The 18,532-nt window shown below is 40.4% G+C and overlaps 1 protein-coding gene across 1 annotated transcript; it reads right to left on the bottom strand.

Annotated features, from left to right (window-relative positions):
• Nucleotides 1-556: 556 nt before the first annotated feature.
• LOC111221687 (thioredoxin reductase 1, cytoplasmic-like) lies at nucleotides 557-12,629 on the bottom strand. Its single transcript, XM_022745186.1, has 16 exons — nucleotides 12,246-12,629; nucleotides 11,494-11,554; nucleotides 10,352-10,461; nucleotides 9,138-9,245; nucleotides 8,847-8,919; nucleotides 8,606-8,725; nucleotides 8,352-8,494; nucleotides 7,876-7,991; nucleotides 7,097-7,322; nucleotides 6,688-6,780; nucleotides 5,999-6,075; nucleotides 4,866-5,022; nucleotides 4,602-4,709; nucleotides 3,871-3,966; nucleotides 3,629-3,763; nucleotides 557-1,807 (listed from the first exon to the last, which is right to left on the bottom strand). The coding sequence occupies exons 1-16, from the start codon at nucleotides 12,360-12,362 to the stop codon at nucleotides 1,745-1,747; spliced, it is 1,803 nt and encodes a 600-aa protein (XP_022600907.1). The 5' UTR covers nucleotides 12,363-12,629; the 3' UTR covers nucleotides 557-1,744.
• Between the last annotated feature and the right edge of the window lie 5,903 nt (nucleotides 12,630-18,532).

The raw sequence follows: 18,532 nt of genomic DNA, 5'->3' as shown, positions 1-18,532 counted from the left end.
TATTAATAATTTTTTTTTTTATTTTATTATTGGGGCTCCAAATCTTTGTAATCTTAGTGAAAATATATTAAAAGTCTGTTTACATAAGAAACTTTTCCCTGGAAAGTCATTCGTTTTTGTGGTTCATTTGTTAAAATAATACAAAAGAAGTCTTTATTAGCTGCTGTAAATCAATTTAGAAATGTATATTTTGTTGAATATAAACTAGATAACCTTAACAAATTGAATATGTGAGACTAAGAATCAATTGTGACTTGCTTTTTATATTTATTCATTAGTTCTTAATGACAGGGATTGTATTGCATTTGGAAACCTCATACTGTATTACATTGGTGCTCCCTTTCTTTTCCATTATAGAACTGCCATTTGTCTGCTGGTATTAGGCTCTAAAGCCTTGGTCACAATTACTCTGTAGAAACTTTGTTCTGTACAACAGTACATAAACACCATCAGACCTGTATTTCAGTTATCGTATTAAAGCTAATTCTGTTCAGCTTTTAGCTTCAGGTGAATTTAAAACCGCTTTCCACAAGTGAAAATGTGAAGGTGACAACAGTGAAGGTGAATTCCTCCTTTATTACATCTTGAGAGAGAAGTAATCTACAGTGGTTTGACACCAGCGAACAAGTCATTTATAAAGATGACCAATGTCACTCACTGACAGCAGTCAGAATACTGTCCTCTAGCAGACTGAATATATCTTTTACATACACACATAATGCAGAGGCAAACAGCAAGATGCAACAAACAAGTATTAAATTAATAAGAGTAAAAACTTGAGAAAAGGTTTTTGTTGAAACAACATTCAGTACAATTCCGGTTTATTTTCCATTCAATTCTCTATGAAACTGTGGTGATGCAACACAGCGGAGGTTTGAGAGGTGCAGATCTGCTGGCTGCTGATCTCTCTGCAGACTTGTCATGCTAAACACTTTGGTAGAATAAATGGAGTTCTCTCTAAGGCAGAAAACCCTGGTGCCTCCACACGGCAACAGATAGCAACATGTACAGACCTCGATTTTACTGACCTGGTGAGAGGAATATGTGGAATGATGAAGGCTAGACAGAGGAGACATGATGACATTTAATCTACACATACATACATCAGATTAAATAATTTGTTTCCATCACAAGCTGGAGCAGAGTTCAGAGCCGTGCATCCAATCAAATCCTGTGTGCGCCAATTCAGATCTGTCCTTCTAAAGTCAACTTCAGTTTGTATACCATGTGTATACCGGGGAGTGAATGACAAGTGTTTTAAGTTGGGGGTTGGACGAAGGGTTCGGGCCACCATCAGGTGCTTCTGCAGAGGGACATCGATCCTCGCCCACCTCATTATTTGGGGTTACGGGCCAGGACGTCACAAACAGCCCAAACACACACTCAAAGTTAGTGTGTGTGTTGGTGCTCCTCTGAGAAGAACACACTGTTGGAGCCCGGTGGAAATATCAGCAGAGTAACCCCGCTGTTCAGCAGGCTGCCCTTATATTAAACTACCCCAGCCAGAGCTGGAGACACACATGTTCTTAGCTCTGACGTGTTCCAGTCACCTCTTAGCTCCCAGAGTGCTTCCACTGATTCAGACGCTGGCTGTGGTGTTCGGTTTGTCCTGAGAAACAACTGCCCTGTAAAGTGAGCGACTGGAGTTGAGGCTGAGCTTAAAGACTGAGTGGGAGCTAAGATGAGAGGGGTCTGGAGGAGAGTCTAATATGAGAGCAACCCGCTAAACAAGCAGGGTTTAACCTCAGCAGCCGGCCTGGGTGATGTCTCCACCGGAGCTCTTGGTCACTTCCATGGTGGTAAAGATCTAAAAGGAAGAGGACACACAAGTCAGGCAGAGCAGCTTTTACAGAGTATCTGCAAGTCTCTGTAACATACACCTAACATTTTCCTCAGGCTACCAGGAACTAAACAACTCAGAAATACAAAAGTCACTGGTTGAAATGAGACGTTTCTAAGTGAATATTATGGTTTTGTGTATAAAACTACAAATGTCCAGTCTAGAGGAAAACCAGAATATTACACAGTGATGGAAATTACATCCTCAATCTCAGATGAAGATATGTTGGAAGTTTGTTACAAAATTGAATCCCAAATAATGTAAAACATCAAACAAGAGGCACTTGAGCTGCTTAATGTGCTGCAATTATCACCACACCACATTAACATAATGAATGCATAATGCTAGATCTTAAGCTATTAGAATTAATTAAGCTAATTAATGCACACCATGCAACACAGTAGAAGAAATATATTTAAATATTAATTCATTTTAAACTCTGCAACAAACTAGAAGATAAAACAACCTTTTCACTAGATGATAAAAGAAACTCAGACCTCCGAAAACAGACGTGTTAATACTTTAAGCTGTTGCCTGTGGCTGCCCTGTTTAATGTGGTCTGATCTAATGTGTGTCTGGCACAGCCTGATCATTCACACAGAATTAAACTGAACAAGACTTGGTCAAAACCCAGTATATAGCTGGACACAGTGTGGTCAGTGATTATGGACATAGGTGAAACCTGTTGAGGAACTGCTGTTCACAACTGATGTCACTGTCGTATTTGCATTCAGTCTAGTGTCAGCTGGTTTCACCTCTTTATCCGTTTGCTTGTCTCCTCTGTGCTCACACGTACAGTATTTTAATACAGACAAATTCCTGTATTTTCTGTTATCTGATACCTCAACAAGTATGAAATAGTGACTGAAACACTGCACATTAAGACTACATGTTAACTTCCAAGCTGCTGCTAAAATCCTGATTTTATAACGGTGACGTGGTCTGACAAAATCACCAAACACATAAATTAAAGACAAAGACTGAGCAGTAATTTCAGCTCCGGTTACTTGTAAAATGATCACTCAAAGAGAAAGTTAAAAGTGACAGAATATCATTCTTATTTTGTCCCTCACACAACTCTCTGAACAGAATGGACACAGAGAGGCGAGGCTGGCAACTCTTTTCTATGGAAAGTAGCGAAGGTTTGTCCAAAAAGTTACTAGATGTGTCGCATGGTCTTTATGAAAAAATACTCTACTCTAATAAAAAGGTTGGTTAAAGGGGTATAAAAAGTAAGTTAATCTAGCAACAAAGGCGCTAAGTTGGCCATGCTGCTTGAAAGCATCAATTCATTTTGAAAGAGCCATGTGAGTAAGAAATATTTCAACAGGAAGCAATACATTCATGATCTTGGTACACATCAACAATGGGCAGAGAGATAAAGATTTTATGATTTCATTGTTTTTATGTCATGTCATCCTGTATATGAAATCCAAGAGCAAATCTTTGAAATCTGGCTGCAAAAAAAACATAAAAAAAACACATCTTTCTGTTTGAGTTCAGCATGTTTGTTCTGCATTTTGTCTGGTATTGAGTATTTTGGCATTTCCTGCTATGTTCTTACAGGTTAGTCAACACAACACTGTTGCTACACACAAAAAACAAAACGTGAAGTGTTTGATAAGCACTGGGTGTGGTTTTAACAAAGTGTAAACTAGAGAATGACAAAAGTGACCACAGTGAACCAAACCTCAAACAAAGCACTGAGGGACAGAAGGTAAAACTAAATAAGTAAATAAAAATGATAAAAGGTTCTATTCTGGCTGTTAATGACAGTCGTCTTCTTACCTCAGCACAGGTCGGGTGGATGCCGATGGTGCTGTCCAGCTGCTCCTTGGTGACTCTACACTTCATGGCTGCACCGAATCCCTGCGTCACCTCTCCTGCGTTAGGGCCCAGGTAGTGGAACCCGATGACTCGATCCTACAAAGCAGAAACATCATCATTCACGTGACACATCTAGGAGTTCAACTCGCTGGTTGCTTACTGTCTCAATTCATATATATAATTCAAAGCATTTATAATCTTACACTGTCCAGTTTACTGCAGATGATCTTGGAGTAGCATCTGTTGTTGTCCCTGCCAGGCACAGTGAACTCCAGAGGCCAGAACAGACTGTGGTACACCTGAACACAGAGACCAGAAACACAGTGATGGTTTATGACTGTGTAACAGCAACTGGCAGCATTTCATAAGACATGAATAACATCAGTTCCTCTTAGCTCAAGTGATTTTATTTAGACAGGAAGTGCTAAAACTGAAAATAAAGAGTTATAAATTTATAAAGTTCAAATAAATCTGCAGTCAAAGTCTGCCTGGGTTTACTGAGCAGCTCATATTACTGGGGAAAAAAAATGAATGTGCCATGTATTCTCTGGCTGGCAGACTGACCAGCCTGCATGCACAAATAAAGCAGCAGACAAAACTAATCAGACTGGACGGGTTCAGAGGAAACACACTCTCACATGGATGAAAACACCAACATGATCAGGTGAGTCAGCAGAACTTAAAGAAAGTAGTATTATTTTAGTATTTATTTTAGCTTACATTAGACAAATGTTTCTAGCCAAGTCTACTCATGTAAGAGGATTACAAGTCTTCACTGATTTTGGGAACCTGGATTACAAAGCAGAACTCTTGTCTCAGAGATGGACTTTACTCCAGCCGATCACGAGGTTCACAGTAAGGTGAACCAGATCTCTGATAAATTATTCAGATGACACTGTGTGTGTGTGTTTGCGAGCGTGTGCATGCGTTTTACCTCGATGTTGTCCTGCCCGTAGAGCTCAGTGGCTCTTTCCTCTGACAGACCACAGGAGCCGTACTCCATTGGGGTGAAAACAGTTGTGGGAACGTTGATGTAGTCACACTGCCCAAACACAGATTAATTACTATTTGTTGACTGGGGAAATGAATCCTTCTGCTCTCACATGTCACACAATATCCCAGTGATAATTGAATAGTGGAAGGTTTGATATTGAGGTTTCAGTAGGTCTACAGCACAAGTGTGTTAATGCTGGTGCACCTTGAGTGTTGCTCCCCCATAGAGGCGTCGTGCCAACAGCTTGCCAGCCTGGATGGCGACAGGTGTCAGCTCCCACTTGCCCTCCAGAATGTCTCCAATGGCGTAGACGTGGGGCACGTTGGTCTGCTCTTCATCGTTCACTGGGATTTTTCCATTCCTGGCGGATGGCACAGAGAAACCCATACTTCATATAAATGTTTTCTTTCTTTCAAGCAAACTAAAACAGCATTTATTTTAGCCTCATTAAGTGGAACATTTTTACCCATATTTAATCATGGGGAACATGCAAACATAGAAATACTGGAAACAAATGACTGCAGATAAATACATGTTTGGTCAAAGGAACAACAGCAGCAGAGGTATGTCTGTCCATCACAAGTGGGTCTAAGGTCATGTTGGGCAACATGAAGAGATACAGCTGAAACAGTATTTATACAGCCACGTTTCTATTCCACTCTGTACAGCAGGAGATCAAACCAACCTGCTGATGGCCCCTGAACCCAGGCGCCGTGAGGCTGTGTGTTTGCTTCATCTGAATACTACTATGGTCATAAGACTGGGGCATATGACTCAGAGTGCTCTTTTAAGCTGGCCTCATGCCGTCTTAATCCCTGTCGGCCTCATTGGCTGAACCATTCAGTCATTCACAAAATAGTTGACCAAAACCTCAAAAAAAAGGCTACATTCACAACGGCTATAACACTAAAATAATCTACTGCAAAACAAACAACTTTAGAAGATTATTTAAGCTTTGATTCTGGTTTTCTAAAAAAATAAACAAATAAATAAAACAGACAACAGGAAATGTATTGATGAGGCACATTAAGGCAAACTGAGTCAGACAGTGCAACATAATGACACAAGCATGTAAAGATCTTACATTTAGAACATTTATTTTCCATTAAAACCTGCTGATACACTGTAGAAGCGCTTTCTCATTGTACTAACAAGACACCCCTCCTCTCCTGATCAAATCCCACACCGCACTCACCCCGCCCCCTGCAGAGAGCCATGAGAAGGCAATAACTGCTGAATCACCATGACTGTACCATGAGTCTTAAAGGCACAGGACGCCATATGTAACAGGGATGAATGAACATACAAAAAAACATACATTCAGATAATAAACTTACTTGGAGTTGACTTTGACCCCTATCTTGTCCAGACCAATCTTGTCTGTGCACGCATCTCGGCCCACTGCTATCAACACCTTAAGAACAAAGAAACAGTTTGTTTAGTTTAAACAAAGTCCTCAGTCAGTGAAGTTGCTGGAGATTCATTTGCACAAGAATGGCTCAATACAAAAACTAGGAAAAGGAAATGTTTAATGCTATAGTTGTTTAAATTGATTATTTCCTTTCTGCAACCCTTTATATTGTTTGGCATCAACCCTGTGTGACGACAGCTAAATATCAGAACGTGGCAGTTTTCTTGCTTTTTTTTTTTTTTAAACTCTCTTAAAGCAGACTTTAGCTGGTTGATTCAGAATTACATTGACTTTGTTGTTATTCTAGCTATCAGGAGCTAACTGGTTCAATCTGGCAGCAGTTGTTGAGCTTGCTAATAAAACAGAAAATTAATTAACATTTCATGGTAATGAGCTTTAATAATTCCTGAAATTATTTTACAAATTGTTAGTTTGTCTATACATTTTATTAAATCTGGTGAAATTTTTTTCTTTTGTAAAGTCTTATTTATTTATTATTGAACACTTTGGAATTCTATACAAATTGGGCACATCTCAAATAACTTACAAGGTATTCTACAGGGACAGGATCATATGGGAGTTAAGGGAAGGAGGAAATGATAGATCAGTACATACAGTGTTGTACTCTCCCTCGATGATCTCATCGGTTTCTGTGGACTTGGCTGTCACCTTCAGCCTGCCAGGAGTGCCTGCTTCCAGCTCCTCTACCTGACACACACAGCCGCAGGGGAGGCAGAGGGGGAAAAAAGGTAAGATTTATGATGTAATATGGTAAAAAAAAAAAAAAATCTGGTTACACACAGTCTGCTGATGACCTGTTGCCTTACAAATGGAGGTTACCTTAGGTCATATGAAACTATTTAAGATCCGCAACTTTCTTAAAATGGCAGGCGTTTTAAAAAATTGATTGATTTTGATGGGTTATGCCCATTTCTAAATATGAAGTTTCTAACTAGCCATACCGAAACAAACATCAGTTTACAGCACTTTCACTTGGGCACACAGCAGTCTATTTAACACTCACCTTTACTGGAACATATTTGCGGAGGAACTTAACACCATGCTCCTCCATGTGCTCTCCGGCACGGTTGGCCATGTCCTGGTCAAAGCCCCTCAGCAAAATAGACCGGACCATGACGGTGACGTCGAGACCCAAGCCGGCCAGGAAGCCACCGCACTCCAGAGCCACGTATGACGCCCCGATCACCAGGGTCTTTCCCGGGCAGTAAGACAATGAGAAGAGGTCATCACTTTGGGAATAAGAGAGAAGCAAAGAAGACGTCAAACAGAGCAGGTAAAACATGACGCTGTAGTGTTATTTAACTAGCTGACATAACTTATCGTTGAGTCTGAAGATTTCAGGTTAAAAATAAAACATTTCTGTCTTTACACTACATGCTTAGATTACACAAACCAGTATTGGACACAAAATAACAGTCCATACAGAAGTGCCCAGCCTGGGGTTGTGTCTTATGTCACACTACCACTTAAGTGAGCAGCATGAGACCATCAATTGTCGGTTGCCAGAACAGCAGCATAATCACATAAAACACCTGAGGATAATCTCACATAACATTTAGACAGCTGGGAGATTAATGGATGCCCTGAGGCATGGCCACCTGCGGAGGACACAAGAGTCCAGATCATTAAAGGATGTGTTTGTGTTTTCAGAGATCATACATCTGCTGAATCTAAACTCTGGTCAAACAAATGAGCTCTAGATGGGGCTTCCAGTGACACAGCATGTTATGTGATAGGACAGATGGTGTCAGATCCACCATGTACTTGGCATCATGCTCTCACCTGGTGATGCAGTACTCCTTGTCTCCAGGGATGCCCAGGTAGCGCGGCCTCTCGCCTGTAGCCAAGACAAACTTAGCTGCGGTGTAAAATGTCTCCTTCCCTCGTTTGTTTGTCGCCTGTCAGAAAACACAAGCTCTGAGATACTGATTCATCAAGCAGAGGCTTTTTGTCGATGATATGCAGGATGTTTTGAAATGTCTATTTTCTTTGGGTGCAGCTAGTAATATGATCACAAGTTAGAGGAGCCAACCACAACAATAATGCTGCCACCATAAAAGGCTAGGCACCATTTCAAAAGAGATGGCTTTATCAAGATTAGGAAGAGATCTTTGGTATAACAGTACAGAGCCAACTATGTAAGGAGGAGAAACTGCATATCGGGGTTATAGAAAATCAGTTAAGTCGAACCAAACCAGCATTCCCAGTTAAACATCTGAACGCACACATGGAAGGTTCCACCAAAAGCACTCATTTACCTTGATCTTGTGTGGTTCAATGAACTCTGCATAAGCGTTGACATAGTTGACATTCTTGTCTCTCAGTGCCACCCTGTAGCCCCAGTTTAATGAGCCGATGTAGTTGTTCACCGCCGTCTTCATCGTGTCCCAGTTGTGTTTCACTGAGGACAGACCGACAGAGACACCCATCAGTGGAATGACATTGCCTCAGTTTTACCACAGCAAGCCGGTGACCCTTCGTGACCCCCTGGATTGGCGCTCTGTGCCCTCACCTGTCTCGTCAAACTCCCAGCCGTACTTGCGCGCGTCCTGCATGGCCGTGCCCAACATGGCTGTCTGGTGCATCAGCTTCTTGGGAATGCAGCCCACGTTCACACAAGTTCCACCAAGACCTGATCACCACAGGAGAGCAACAACACACGGAAATGATCAGCTAGCAGCCAATTTAGGTTCAGATAAATACTGCTTCACATGTATCTAACTAGGTGGTCTAACTAAGTGGAAGTATCTTACCCCAGGTGGTTCCTTTTGGTGTGGGCACAACATAGTCCAGCACCATGACCTTCTTCCCCAACATAGCTGCTTCCTATTGTCAACAGACCCAGTGTTAGTGCAACATTACATGTTTCTGCAGTCTCTTTGTAAGTGGCACAAAAACTATGGTTACTCATTACAACATCAGCTTTAGTTTCACTCTGATTCTCTGACAAAATGCCAACCACAAAATTGCAAAACAGAGCAACAGAAACAACAATAAAGTTTGAACAGGTGACACTGTTAATGTGTTGCAGCTTTTCTCGTCACCTTTGAGCAGGCCAGGCCCCCAGAACCTCCTCCGATGACGATCAGGTCGTAGTCATAGGATTCATTTTCACCACTCAGCAGCTGCTGCAAACTGCCATCTTTATGGGCCTGACAGAAACATGAACACAATACAGCACTTATGTATGTAGCTACAATATGCACAACCAATTTCAAATACAGTAAGAAATACAAAAAAACTAAACAAAAGTCTACTAAAGAGCTTTCACATAACTGTAGGGCAGGGTTGAAAAAGTTTGATTTTCTAATTCAAATTGAATCTCACTTGAATAATTCAATATCAATTCATAAAATACAGAGATCAGTCGCTTAATATATGCTTTTTACAATGTATGGCCTTTTCCCGTCGATGTGTGAAGCTCTAACCTTGTTAGTCTCGCGTGACAAGATTTGACCACGCGAGAGACAAACACTCGGCAGACAGTCCACTGAAGGGACCGGTCTAAAGACAGATGTGTGTTTGTTTTTTGGATTTAAAAACTATGAAGACAACGAAGAGCTGGACCAAAGAAAGGCTATGTGTAAGATGTGCAACGAGCAGCCGACAGGAGAAGAAGCTGTGTGTACCTCTGGCTGCTGCACCAGGTTACGTTAGCTACGCACATTACTAATCTAGCTATTATTTCTTGAGATATGCGTCTAAACTTGTTAGTCAAATACAAAGTGCATTAATGTAAATGCTTTGGGGTCCATTCTTAATGTCAACATTAATATTTTTTAATTATGTACCAGGTTAGACAAATAATAGACAGCATTAGTTCTGAGAATATCATTCATATCCAAGCAAAAGTGATATCGTAACTGAAATATCTCTCAATAACTCAATCGATATTGAATATTGAATAAAGAAAATCTTTGGGTCTTGGACTGTTGGCTAGACAAAACAAGCAAAACCTGTTTCTCATGTTTCAAAGGTCTAGTGGGTTTTTCTGTTGTTCTGTGATTGAGAGGGAACAACACTTCTGTGCACTTCATGAGTCCTTTTTTTGCAAATGACAAACTAGTGGATTGAGCTTCGAATCCCTTGAGCCAAACAGCTTTGTTTGAATACAGCTTCTGGAGTCTCAACAAGACACTTGATTGGGTATCATTTCAAAGCAATCATGTATTAAAGACATCTGCAACATATACAGAGATGTGTAACAATGATTCAGAGCAACAAAAGATAGTCAAATAGACACACATCTGTTCCTTACCTGCATTGTTTTGTCACAGCCGCCAAGGTGTGTCTTATTGATGAAGACATTAGGAACAGTTTTCTGTCCAGTCATCTCGAGCAGCATCTCCTGGTAGTTGGTTCCATCCTCTGCGGAGAAGAGTTAACATTGAAAACTACTCCTTCCTTCCACATATCTGCTTTTCATACGGTAATATTTGCACTAGCTCTGCATCATGTGTTTGTTTAGAATCTTAACGATTCATAACGGTAAAAACAAATATATGGAAATATAGTAAAAGAGGAAGCACACTGTGCTATTCATCTACTGAGTCTATTATTATTACTATTGTGCCACTTATAACAAGCAAAAACAGGCTGAAATAGTCACCCATTTATTAAAAAAGTCTGTATGGAGGTAGTTTAACATGTTGTCAGGTCTGTTTCACCAATCTGAGCTGACTAATAACACAAAGTAGCATGGTTGCTATGGTTACCTGCTGTCTAACATGCCCACTGATTAAGACAGGAAGGTGAATGTCTACTAAATCTTTGATTGAGGATTATTTGAAAATATTCTTAATGGTGGTTAATCATCAACATCCCTGCATACTACCTTCAACATAACAGCTGAGACTGTGACAGACTTAACTTGGCAAGAGGTTGAAGTTTAGTGAGATATGGCATGAGGCCAAGATATCCTCAGTGAGTGACTCAGCATGTTTTGTGCTGCTGCAAAGGAGGATCACAGCACAGTCTGGGGAAAACAACATCCCACCATCTCTAACTTATGAGTTACAGTTATGAGTAAAGTTGCCGACAAATACACTAACACACACTTATATCTGTTTACGACTACATTTTAGTCTGTAGTAACACATTTAATTAATGTTCATACTCTGCTTATAAAGGCCAAATAATGTGGTAAAGTCAAGCTTATTGAGGTTAGAGATGCAGAGTGATAAGATGCAAGACTGGATAAATGTATGCAAATATTAAATATTGGACTGAGCTTCACTTTGATAATCCATTGCTGTGTGTGAGTGATTGCCTGTCTCTCCGTGAATACCAGATCTCAAACCTGCCTCTGAACATGGTGACGAATTTTCTTAGGCACAACCAAATAAAAAATGGCATACAGCATTTAATTTCTACAAACTTAACAAAACGTCTTCCTCTTACCTATGAGGTCCAACTCCACCACGTTACACTCGACTTTCAGCTCCGTGAACAGGTCTTTTACCTGGGAAGACACAATATGAAAGGTGATATATTAATTTCCTTAGTCACATGGTACACATGGTCAAAGTGCACAAGACATACATATAAGCAGAAACACCCTGTCTTATTAGCAGCACTTTAACAAACTCACTTTGATTTGCTTTGTTGGCCGAAAATCATTTTCCATCATTTAAATGAGTTTTAAAACATGACTCTGGTTCAATACAATCCTGTGTTAAATGTTAGCTAACCCCTAAAAGCCTCCGTTACGTAGGACATGATTTAACTACAAGAAACCAAACCTTATCGGAAACTAAACAAATCAAGTGGGAACTTCACAGACACTGCTTTGTAAACAGGATACATGGTGCAACAATACGTTTTCTTCGAGATGTAATTAGCTGAACTGTTAGGTGTTAAGCTAGCTATGAGCTATAAATTATATAAATTTTTTAGATGGGACTACACTCAGATAACCAGCTAACCAAGCGGTTAACTTGATAACGCCTGATATTGATCTCTGCCTAGACGTTTGGTGTGGTTTTGTAGTAATAAACTTTGCATCCAAACTTAAACAAACCGAAGTTGCCGGTCACACTAACGTAGCAAGGACAACCAGCAATTAGACCAAGCCCGTCTACTTCGCGGGAGAAAATGGAAGTTTCCGACCGGCGTAAGCGAGGTCTCCCCCCACGACAAAACGAACAACTCACCTTGACACAATACGGACAGTAGCTTTTGCTGAAAACCACCACTTGATTGGTGTCAATAAGCTGCTGTATCCGAGATCTGAGTTCATTCTTCCCGGTGTCATTGTCGATAGGAGGCATTTTCAAGGTATTTCCGTCTGCCTGCGCGGGGCAAGCTTCGGTAGACGGCTGACTAGAGAATGAGGAAAAATAAAATTACACTGCTCTGACTCTCTCTTCGTAAGTGTACGAATGTCTCTTGCGCCTGTCTCCAAGGGAAATTACTAGAAAGCAGCCGAACAGTGCGCCTGCCGTCGGCTCCTCTTCCTCTGCTGTCAGCAACACCCGCGCCAAACGTCTTTTATTATTTCTTGTCTCGCTACTGTGGGTGCACTCGATCTGAGTCACTGGCTTCACCGCCTACTACGTTGCTAATGATTGTCAGCAGGAAGAACTCCGCCCACACGTTCAATCTCGTGCTTCAAAACGCACCTACCTACACGACGTCACAGGGCTGCCGAGTTACATGCCGTGACAGCACAAAACTATTATAACCCCCAAATAGCTGTATTAAAACCAAAGTATTTCAGTGTTAAACGCGTGTTAACATAAAAAAATAAAGACCTCATACAAATTGGGGCGACAGTAACCGAGGTAAGGGGGCCTACAGGCACCTCCGGAAGACAGCTAATCCTGAATTAAGAAAGAAGTGAAAAGAAAAGCATGGATGTGTTTAGATCTAGTTCTAATAATACATCTATGCTTCACACTGATAGCAATAGAATTTAAAGTGGATGGTTGATGATGTGGCAGCGTAGAGATTCAGATTTCTATTCCCATGTTGCCTCGACTTGTCTGACTATTGGTCCATGAGCAAATAGTTGGTTATTTGGCGCCATCTGCTGGTGAAAGTTGTCTATGACAAGTAACAGGTGCAGTGTACTGTCTATTCCTATTCATAAAGACATTACTGTAAGACACAGGCACAGACAGACACCTGTTAAGTTATTGCACTGATATGTGACTAATGCATCGTCGTTAAGGAGTGTAACTGTACTGAGGTAATGAACCTAAAATTAAAATTAAAATCAAAAAGTGATGCAAAAGGGCACAAAATAGAGGAAGTAATGAAGCATGAGGAGCACAAAAAAGTATTTTAAGGGAATAAAAAGGCATTTTATAATTAAAAAAAACATTGCCTTATCAGGGGCTTTGTAGTGCTGAGATGCTTGATTATATTACTTTATCTTCACTTTTTACCCTCTGCTCTTTGTTGCTTATCATTGCCCTGCTCTAATGAAAACCATGTACTTGTACTTCACTTGAGTATTTCATATTATGTTACTTTATACTTCTACTCCACTATATTTCAGCAGGCATTATTGTACTTTACACTCCACTGCATCACAGTAATTGTGCTCACATTATCCAGTATTTCACAAAATAAAGATTAGCGAAAACAACAAATTTAAAATAGATTTGTGTATCATATCTTCTGTCCGTTTTTTTTTTTTTTTTTTTACGATTGCTTACCCAGTTATTTCAGAATTTGGCTAATTGTGTCAAAACTCAACACACAAGCCAAATAAGACAGAACACTTGGAGCTGAACATCTCACGTCTACGTCAAAATGAAACATTGCAACTAAAACCGGACAATCCTCTTTCAAAAAGGCATTCATTTAACAAAACCACACACACATGCACCATCTGAATTACACATTCAAAACAGCAACAACACAATGATGAACTTAACAGAAAACACAGCTGTCTGAAAACTTTGTATATCTTTTTCATTTTGTCATACAGTCTTTACGCAACACAAAATAGAAAATATTCAGAAAATAGATAACTTTACCAAAACAGGTTTTTACAGAACAGTACAATTCACAGGTTGTGCAGCTGCATCAAAGTCTTTTTCAGATCCTGAAACTATAGGACCCTGTTTGTCAAAGCTCCACACACGCGAACCAAAACCATATACACAAAATATAAAACATCTTGCATCTCTTGCAAAAGCAGGCACTACATTAAAAACTAAATAAACTCTTCTAGAAATGATACTTTAGCTTCCAAACTTTATACACAAACACCAAAGCTCTTTCCAACGCCAACTGCCCACGACTGTGCTAAATCTAAAACAGTTTTCACATTTCTACTTATATATATGCTAAGTATAAAAACACTATTACTGTATGTTTCTGACATTTCTCAGTTGTTGTAGCCTGCTGTAAGTATGAACACAAATGCTTTGGGGAAACAAAGTCTCTTCATTCTCAATAGTGAACTGAAGATGATATGAACCGACTGTACTGTAAAATACAGTATAGACCTATACAGTATTGCAGTTATTGTCTGTCCTGTTTCTGATCTCATCTGCAAGAATTGTTCTATTTCCTGCACCTGTCCTCTCTCCACTCTGTGTCCTCTTGCTCCTCTTTCTCCTTCTCTTCTTCTTCTTTTCTGATCTGCCTCTTTCTCCTCTTGCTCTTCCTCCCCTTACTGGAACACCTCTTCCAAACCCGACTTGTTTTTATGGTGATCAAGCTGTGATTTCTGTGTGATCTGATTGGTTACAGGTGTCTTCACATGTACATTCTGAGTTCAGGTGATTGCTAACTGAGCGTGGTGTTTCAGTGGCAGTGTTTGCCAATTAACACGCAAAGGCTTTCAGTTTTGAATGATGTGTCTAATGTAGAGAAGTGCGTTTGGTGTTTTGCAAAACACTGTGTGTAGTGTTTTGCAAAATGTGTGCGTATAGTTGTGGGCTGACATTTTGCTCTTTGTGTATCAAAATCTGTGTATTGTTTTTGTGTGTAAGCAATCGTAAAAAACTGTATGATATAGTCCACCAAAGTGGCCCTGATGTCATCTGAAATATGTGTCTGTCTATTGCCTGGTCTTATTTGGCCTGGCCTTCACCCTCCACCTCCTCTCTGTCTTCCTCTTCCTCTTCCTCTTCCTCTTCCTCTTCCTCTTTCTCTCACTTTCATTGCTTCCATGTTTGTAAAGTTCTCACAGAATATCCCCTGAGGTCTATCTGTAGCACTAAGGCTCAGACTGAGTGGTGTTCAATTTCTGTATGAGTGTTTTTAGGTGTGTATGTGTGTGGTGCAAAATTCAGGTGTGTTTTGCAGTTTGAAAAATAAGTGTTTTCCCAATGATTGTAAGATTTAAGTGTTGAAGTGTCTAATGTAAGAAAAAGTGTGTGGTGTAGAAATGAAAACAAAGTGAAAAGTAGAAGATGTGTTTGTACTTTTGGTTCCTTTGTTTAAGGCATGGTTTCAAAAGTTAAGGTTTTAATGCTTTGGTCTTAGCATTCACTTTTAGTGTGTAAGCAATTGCAAGCAAAAAACTGTAATCATCACTTAACCCCTCAGATTCATCTTATAACCCTTTGGAAGGGGCTGAATCCTAGGTTGGGGACCCACTGGACTAAAGTATAGCTGTATATTTGGTAGTTTAAATAGTTAACTAACTAACTCACTCCAACTCAACCAGCTACGACAATGCTTACACGCTGATATAGCAGGATTAACAATCTAATGTCATATAATCAGTCACAGAGGACACTGTACTGAAGAATGAGTAGAAGAATTACTTTTACTTTGGTCCCACATGGCCTTTTATGTATTCGCCGCACGGCCACCGCAAACAACATCAACAGGTCTCAAGGTCGTCGCTCCCACTGATTGTATGTGTGTGTCTTTGTGTGTGTCTTCGTGTGTGTGTGTGAGTAACCTGTCCAAGGAAATGGAAGAAGCACAAACAAGCACTCTATCAGAAGAAGACACACCAGTAACAATCCTTGAGAAGGAAAACAACTCTGAGGTCACGATGGAACGACCTCCAACACCCAAGTCTGCTGATCCCACTGACTCTGGCTGCAGGTCTACAACCAAGGCGGAAAGTTAGAACCAGCTGAGGCTGATTGTGACCCTCTTGACACTGAAAGTTTTGAGCAAGTGTCAGGCTGTCCAGAACAGCAGCCGAGAGGAGTGGATCGGCCACACCAAACGTCAGGTGAACCAGGCGATACGGGACCTCACTGTCACTGAAGGCCTCTTTCCGGACGTGAAATATATCAAGAAAGTCTGCAAGACAGTGATGAAAGACCTGCAGAAGAAGTTCTGTGGCAGGCGCCTGCTGGAGTCTGTGGTCTCATTACAGGATCCAGCTTTGGACACTGTCATTGTTCAGTCTTTGCAAACCCACATCAAAACGTTCTCTTCAAAGACTGCCTCCCAGAGCGTATGGAAAGACTTGCTCCAGGTTACAGTTTTCATTACAGGTTTGGTCGCCTCCATCATTCTAATTCTTCTCATCCCCCAAAGCAGCACTCAGGCAGCTGCAGGAGAAGAGGTTTTAACATTTTGTCATGTTGCAACCATGTGCTAAAATCTTTGATTCATTTTCTTTCCTGAAATTTTCCTAAAATTCTGGCAAAATTATTAAAGATTCTCAGTCATCCAAGTCATTTTTATCCAAGAATAGTTGAGTCAAGGGCATATTGCCCCATCCATGGACTCATCTCCACATTAATGACCTGGACAACTGAGAATCTTGCAACATGACTAAGTGTGAAAGAAGTGAGTGTGTGAAGACTTTCTGGATGCACTGTACAGGGCCACACACACTGAACCTCCAGCGACCTGACACTCTGTGGAGTTTCTGTCTGTGTCAGCGTGGGTTTTCCCCGGGTTCTCCGGTTTCCTTCCACACACCCAGTTTGCCCAAAAAAATATCTTTGACTGTATTTTAATCGCTGAAGTACTTCTTAAATCAGAGTTATCAGGCAGATAATGTGGACTAGCTGACCTCGGCACAAACTCAAGGAGTTCGTAAATAGGCTTAGGTTACACACAGTACATTATTATTAGGGCCCAAAGGTGATACCAGATAAGTATTTGTATAAATAAGTAAATGTGAAAGCAAAGTAATGAATACATGAGGGAAAATTTATACAGGAATAAACTTGTTGGTAAAAGTACAATATCAACCAAGACAAGTTCTACATTATTACTTGAACTGACACCCGGGGAAAGGTAATGTTCTTATAACCAAGCTGCCATATGTAGTGTGTTTAGAGAACAGGAACTTGGAGGTGGAAAGATGCATACACAATGCACCAAGGGCAATAGTTGAGGGTTGAAGAGGTGAATAGGGGCTCTTACAACAAATGTTGTCACAGGGCCACTTAACAGTTTAATCTGTTCATGCAACATTATGCAATAGTCGATCAAACTCATCACTTTTTCAAAATAATTGCCTAGAATCTGAGAAACATCAGTGGGCTTCAGTAATTTCAGAGTAAGCTTGTGAGATGCTGACTTCAGGGAAGGAGGTGAGCACACTGTGGAGGTCAAAGTGACAGGCGTCCCAAAATTCAACAGGAAATTAGTTGTTATATTTTCTCCTGCTGATTTGGCCAGTTCAAAAACACAGTCGGCAGGAGCAGCAGTGGTGGCTGCGAAAAAGCATCTCATGGAGTTCATTCCAGTTTTCAAAGATTTAAACAGTTAAAAAAAAAACATTATTAGCTACCAAATACAAGTAAAACAAAGAATGATTATTATAAGTATTGTATGATAAGAATTACAAGTACTGCAGGCTGTGCTGTATTTCCACACTTTACCACTAGAACAGTACAGGTGTGACAAATGGCAACCTGTCAGCTGTCAGACAGGCATAACTACAACAATACATTCAGTTAAAATGATGTACAATTTTTCCTCTGCTAACTGTTTATTTAGATTTCTCTATCCAAAGGCTGAAGCTGAAAAAGAACAATATGATTGAAAGGACATATTTTTCAGGGGGATGGGGAAAAAGCTATGAACCAAGTTCTAGGAGAAAGAAAAAGAGGGACGGAGTCAGAAACACTCCAACATTTCAGCAACACGTGATAGTTCGTCCACATTATTGTGGCTGGCAGATAGTACAGTTGACCTCAACTGTGTCAGAGGAAATCACAAACTTGTTGGGAGTCATAATATGTGTGTGTGTGTGTGTGTGTGTGTGTGTGTGTGTGTGAGGACTATGGCTCTGGTTAATCCTATTGACATCAGTATGGATGAGTCCATAAAGGCCTACATTTTTGTTACAATAGTATGTTTTAGTAAGGTTTGTTTTTTCATATCAATGTCATCTACACAAAAGTCACATTTACATGTAGAAATGTCTCTTAGTCGTGGTAATCATTGAACTGTATCAGGAGGCTGGGGGCCGTGGACTCACGTTCAGTCAGTGGAGCTTTCATGTCTGCTGTATTCATTTCAGTCAAATGAAGCGTAATAAAGAGCGTCTTGTTTC

This window comes from Seriola dumerili, unplaced genomic scaffold, assembly GCF_002260705.1.
Source record: "Seriola dumerili isolate Sdu_G_001 unplaced genomic scaffold, Sdu_1.0 BDQW01000088.1, whole genome shotgun sequence".
NCBI lineage: Eukaryota > Metazoa > Chordata > Actinopteri > Carangiformes > Carangidae > Seriola > Seriola dumerili.
The sequence above is the reverse complement of the archived record's forward strand: the minus strand, read 5'-3'. Positions and strand labels throughout refer to the sequence as shown.